Below are 6,412 nucleotides of genomic sequence, written 5' to 3'. Positions count from 1 at the left end.
GCGCGCGTGTGTGTGTGAGTGTGTGTGTGTGTCTATTTTGCAACCTTGATGGCTTACACTCTCATGCTTTCATTGCTGTGCACTTTATTTCTTACATTGATTGCTTCTATTTCACACATTTCCCAAAATTAGCTTTTGAAATGACACATTCAATTGTGTGTGTGTGTGTGTGTTTTTGTGTGTATAAGTGTGTGTGTGTGTGAGTGTATTGTAGTGTTTTGCACTACTGATGTTTTAGAGAGTCACCCCTTCACTGTCGTGTGCTTTTTTTCTGGATTGTGGCTGATTTGTAGATTGTATGCACAAAAAAACTCTGTATTTTCATATTTTTGCCAATTTCCCATTCATTTCCTATGGCCGGTCATTTTGACCCGAAGGCCCTGAGTGTGACTATTTTTTTTACGACCACTTAGACTTTTCAAATCCTGTCCCCAATTTTTTTGTGTGTTCATATACCAAGTACCATAAAAGTCACTAAGTTTCGTACCATTCCGGTGAAGCTACGATTTTTAATTTTTTTTTATTTAAAAAATTCCGGTCAAAAGTGACCGAAGAACCCCAGAGGGTTAACACTGAGGAAACGCAGCCCAGATCATTCATTTAGTTGAGTGAAAACTTGGGTGTTTTTATTATTATTATTATTATTATTATTTGTTTGTTTTAAAGAATAGAATATTGATGTTGAATCCAACTGTTTATTATTAACAAGTTGAATGCACATAAATACAATTCTGACTGTTTGAGAATTAATCAAATTGTTGAACCTGTTTTCTAATTTTAGAGCAATAAACATTGCAGAAGTGCAGGATGGAAAACCAGTTCCAAAAAGTGTGTGGTAGTGAGGTTTTCTGAAACTGAGGTCAGTGTCCCGGGCATTGTTCAAAAGCTTCAAGTTGACTTGAGGGCAACAGAATGTCGTATCTTGCTTGACTCGAACTGGAATGAAATGATGGATTCGGAAGGAACACGAGGCAGCCGATACAACTACAGTTCCCAAGAAAAGGGACTTTTTGATTTCGATGGCTGTAACAACCTCCCAAAAACCTGGAATACAAGTATGATAAGAGTTTATCGAACATCCTTATTAAACTGTTTTGAAACTGTAAACGGGTCACACATTAGGGTTTTGTGTTTGGATATAAAATGAGCATCTCAGTTTTGTCAAGAAAAGCTGGATCATGGCTTATTTTATGCCAAAAGTCGAGCAGTTTCAAATCCCAAATTACATTTCTCAAAGCAAAATCTTTAATAAAAAAACAGATAAAATATTGTGACAAGATTAAGGGATTCCAGAGAAGTCTCAGTTTGAGCAGAAGATGTATTCTTTATATTGCCTTTTACAAAAGTGTTGGGGTTGTAAATTCGCAATTTGTATCTTGATTAATTTTGATAAGAGAAGCAAGTTTTTTTTTCTTTTTTTTTTTTTTTTTTAAAGGTTTCCAGTATTGGACACACAACTGTAGAAAAATGAATGCCATGCTGACTAGCGACTTTAGCAGGCTTCAACACAGAAGGAAAAGGAAAAGGTGACTGATAGATCTATACATGGGATGCTTTTAGATGAACATGAGTCTTTGTGTAATGTCTGTAATTAGTGATCTAGTTAGAAAAGGTAATAATTTGTCTTTTTCTTTATGCAGGGAAGAAGATTCTGGACTGCAGGAGATTTTAGAGAAGGTTGAGGAGGTGTTGGAGTGTTTCTGTCAGAATCGGAGAGCTCACTGCACCGGCCGCTTCAGAAAGAAGCCAAACCAACACAGCTCAAGGAGGCCTTCACCTGCCTTGCCTGCAGAGGTAAAGAACACCAGGAGCAGGATGTGTTCAACAATTCTCTGTCACACTGTACTTGAGGTTGTTCCTGATGCATGTCATAAATATGATTAAGGTTTTTATGCATGGTTATTAAATGTCAATAATTCAGTTGTCATTTTAAATGCAAACATGACTGTGTTTGACGTGTCTTTATGACATCTTGACAACCAAATGGATCATAACCCGTCTCTGTAATGAAAACTTGACATTACCAAGGTAACATAACTTGTCATAAATTAGTCCTATCACGAGGCCATTATTTCATCATGAATTTTATAACGCCTCCATTAGTATTTTTCTTGACCTCAACTACAGTATTCCAATCCAAGTGGCGTTCTGCTTGTTCTACCGAAAGTGATCAGAAAAATATTCATGGCAATTAAAATGGCTTCATGATAATCAGGTTTATGACAGATTTATAAGTCCTGTTGTCTTGGTAATGTCAAGTTGTCAGAATCATGCATAACATCTTATTCACGACGTGTAAAGGTTTCATGACATGAAGGTTTCAGGACGATGTTATAAACACCCCTTTAGGTAAAGTGTTACCCAATTTGCTACACACTTTAGTGTTTATGAAAAGCTTGTAAATGTGTATGTAATTGCAGTGTCCAGACTGTGTTTTCAAATTGGCAACCTGAAATGACCTAGTAATCAACATCTTAAACATGAAGAATGATGTACATGCTGTAAAATTCTCAGATAATGACATTGTTTTGTTTGTTCCAAATATTTATGGTGCACTATTTTCTGGTAACACTAATACATTCCAATCTTTAATTTTCCTTTCTTTTTTTTTTAATTGAAGATCAATACCTTTTCTTAAAATATTAATATTAGCTCAGGCCCACTAATTGGATCATCAATGGACCAGGCAATAAATATGTACAACGTTCCTAAAAAGTAACCACAAAAACTTCTGTTCAGCTGTTCAAGAAAGTAGTTAAAAAGAAGTTGTAAAAACACAAACCCAAATCTTTTTCTCTAGTAACGTGGTAAAATGGTTCTGTAGTTTTTGAAATGTTACACACAGACAAAAAAGGAACGTTACAATTGGAGTGTGACATTGTTTAATGACTCTGATTTAATAAATGTTATAAGCAAGTACGGTACATGCTGGTTTATTTCCCCCCACTCAAACTACCTGCTGGTTATAAGCATCTGAATTATCAAGAACTTGAAACATTAATATATTAAGACCATTTAATTAACTTTTTAGTCTATAACAATAGACTTATAATGGGAAGAATTAAATCAACTGTTACAAAGAGTACAAGAAACACAAACCTCGAATCTTTAAGTGTTGGAATATCTGCGCGTTACATTAATGAGGCACATAACTGCCTCCTGAAAGTGTCTGTAGTTGTTGTGAGCTTCACTGTTGTTCAATGAAGGACTGCTCAGCATGTGCAGAGTCTTCTTCTGTTGAGAACGGGGAGATGCCGAATGTTGTTGGTGTGGTCAGCGAGGATCCCGTCTCTTCAAAGTTAGCAGCGGCTGTGGAATTGAGTAGCAGGTCTTCACTCATCTTTTTAAAACAACCACCTTCCCAGGGCATTTGGAACACCTCTACCCAAGTAGTTAAATATAATTGATACGTGAAAAAAAAAAAAAAAAAAAAAAAAAAATATATATATATATATATATAAAATATTATATAAGGTATACACACACACACACACACACATACATATATATATATATACACTACCGTTCAAAAGTTTGGGGTCGGTACATTTTTATTTTTTTTTTTAAAGAAATTAATACTTTTATTCACCAAGGATGTATTAAGTTAATAATTAAAAGTTTATTAAAAGTTAATAATAAATAATTTACATTGTTATAAAATATTTATATTTTGAATAAACACTGTACTTTTTAAACTTGTTATTCATGAAAGAATCCTGAAAAAAAAAAAAAATTACAGGTTCCAAAAAATATTTGGCAGCACAACTGTTGATATTATCCAACACTGATCATTCTAATAATAAATCCGCATATTAGAATGATTTCTGAAGGATCATGTGACACTTAAGACTGGAGTAACAGCTGATGAAAATTCAGCTTTTCATCACAGGAATAAATTCTATTTTAAAGTATGTTAAAATAAAAAACATTATTTTATATTGTAAAAACATTTTGCAATATTACAGTTTTTTTCCTATATTTTTAATCAAATAAATGCAGCCTTGATGAGCATAAGAGACTTCTTTAAAGACTATTACAAGTCTTACTGACCCCAAACTTTTGAACAGTAGTGTATATAGATATAGATATTTTTTAAATGACTGATCGATTTGCTAGATATTAAGAATTATTCCTCGGCTGGGATCGTTTAGAGCCTTTAAAGCCCCATTTAAACTGCATTCTGAAAGTTCAAAATCGGGGCACCATATCAGTCCATTATATGGAGAAAAATCCTGAAATGTTTTCCTCAAAAAACATCATTTCTTTACGACTGAAGACAGAAAGACATGAACATCTTGGATGACAAGGGGGTGACTACATTATATGTCAATCTTTGTTTTGGAAGTGGACTGCTCCTTTAATGTTATTGAAATCATAAAATGGTATCTTGTTAAATCAGCTGTATGTAATACTTACATTCTGTGGTACTGCTGTACAGCTGATGGCAAACCATAACAACAGCTACAGCAGCAACCAGCAAAGAACAGCAGCAACAACTACTCCTGCAACAGCAGCTGAAGACAGACCTGAATCTGGAATGATAATGAATCCAATATTTACCAATATCTTCAAATTATATTTACTGTTCCAGGTGTGTTCACTACTGTGTGTGTGCACTTGGATGGGTTAAATGCAAATGACAAACTCCAAGTATGGTGTACACATCACCTCACCTTCACTTTCTACTTTAGTCATCAGTTGCATGATATTGATTGTATTTTCTTCTGGCAACCACAGTTAAAACAGCATCACAGCACGTTTAGCTCAACAGGAAGCATCATGGCTCACAGGTAATTTGGCTGATATCATTAATTATTGCTTTTTTAAACAGTCCACACCACAACATATATTGGTTTGATTTTTTTTTAATTCCTCAAAGGAAAAATGCAAAAAATGACTTACTCACCAGTGACAGAAATACTGAATCTCTTCACTCTGGTGATGCTGAATGTGCTGCTGCTGCTGTTGATCTTGAGTTTATATTCTCCAGAATCTGTGATTCTGATATTCGTGATGGTCAGAGATCCAGTCTGATGATCCACCTTCAATCTGTCTCCGAATCTCTTATAACGCTGATCATCTGTACAGATTTTACGCTGATCTCCATTGATTTCAGCGATGAGATTATCATTAAAATACCACGTCTTCACATCATTTGGGTGTTTTATTACACCAGCATCTAAAGCGACAGACTCTCCCTCCTTCATTTCATATAGATCAGCAGCAGGAACATCTGAAACACAAACCAACAGCTGCTGGAGGATCTTGTCATTTAAGTTTCATCTAAACACTCATTAAATGACTCACCGTTGACGGAAACACTGAAGATCCTTTCACTGTCACTGCTGCTGATGATTTTTAGCTTATATTCCCCAGAGTCTGTGTTTGTGATGTTTGTGATGGTCAGAGATCCAGTCTGACTGTCCAGCTTTAGTCTGTCTCTGAATCTCTCAGTTCCTTCACTACACTGAACATCTGTACAGATAAAACTGAGATCTCCATCGATTTGAGCGATGCGAGAGCCGCTGAGATACCATTTAAGACTCTCTTGGTGCTTTGTTTCAACCTTAGTGTGCAGAGTGACTGAATCTCCCTCCATCACCGACACTGACACTTCGTCTGTATAAACACCACACAGACCTGAAGAAACAAACACACACACAATAGTGCTGTAAAACTATTGATGTACAGATCATAAAGACTGGATTTATGTCACTGATTTACACATTCACTCTTCAGACAAACATACGTAAGTCTCATGAGTGAACTTATACAACACTCTCGTATATTTTCACCCCCTTTCAATTAAACATTATTTTACACTACATAAAGACATTACTGTGCCATTTTCTGTTTTATAATTATATTTTAATCCTTAATCTCCCACATAAATAATGTGTAGTCAACATTTAGGCCTTCATTTTATGAATTTGCCAGACGCGTTTAACCAAAGAGACCCACATTGCATCGAAGCTACACTGGGTCAGTTTATGCACTGATATGAAATGTCGGCGTAAGTTACTTGTTTATACCCAGTAACGTGACCTATAACCAACTACGACTACAGCACCCAGTGCATATAGACCTAGTAAACCACAGAAACTGGCAGAAAAGAGCTCATCATGGTTGCGTTAAAAAAACCAAGTTACTCCGAGTACATTAAATAAGAGCTTCATTATCATCCAGCAGCGTTGTTCTTTAATGCTGAAGGTTTAAATAAGCTGATATGAAATGTCGGCGTAAGTTACTTGTTTATACCCAGTAACGTGACCTATTTAAAAAACAACTGAAACCAACTATGACTACAGCGCCCAGTGGTACAGACCAATAAGCCACAGAAACTGCCAACTGCCAGTAACAAGGTCGTAAGATCTCACCGTGCATGTGTAAAAACCAGGCTACTCCGAGTACA

The 6,412-nt window shown here is 35.6% G+C and overlaps 1 protein-coding gene across 1 annotated transcript; it reads right to left on the bottom strand.

Moving 5' to 3' along the window:
* Positions 1-3,187: 3,187 nt before the first annotated feature.
* LOC127161825 (uncharacterized) lies at positions 3,188-5,963 on the bottom strand. Its single transcript, XM_051104574.1, has 4 exons — positions 5,949-5,963; positions 5,308-5,677; positions 4,907-5,233; positions 3,188-3,309 (listed from the first exon to the last, which is right to left on the bottom strand). The coding sequence occupies exons 1-4, from the start codon at positions 5,961-5,963 to the stop codon at positions 3,188-3,190; spliced, it is 834 nt and encodes a 277-aa protein (XP_050960531.1).
* Positions 5,964-6,412: the final 449 nt, after the last annotated feature.

This window comes from Labeo rohita, unplaced genomic scaffold (genome assembly GCF_022985175.1).
Source record: "Labeo rohita strain BAU-BD-2019 unplaced genomic scaffold, IGBB_LRoh.1.0 scaffold_75, whole genome shotgun sequence".
In the NCBI taxonomy this organism is placed as follows: domain Eukaryota; kingdom Metazoa; phylum Chordata; class Actinopteri; order Cypriniformes; family Cyprinidae; genus Labeo; species Labeo rohita.
This window is presented reverse-complemented; position numbering and strand designations above follow the sequence as displayed.

Bases quoted from the DNA above. Each gene is read 5' to 3' on its own strand.
- LOC127161825 (XM_051104574.1), bottom strand. The intron at 5,234-5,307 runs GTGAGTCATTTA...TTTGTGTTTCAG, and splicing joins CTTCAGTGTTTCCGTCAACG to ATGTTCCTGCTGCTGATCTA. The intron at 3,310-4,906 runs GTGAGTAAGTCA...TCAATTCCACAG, and splicing joins ATTCAGTATTTCTGTCACTG to CCGCTGCTAACTTTGAAGAG.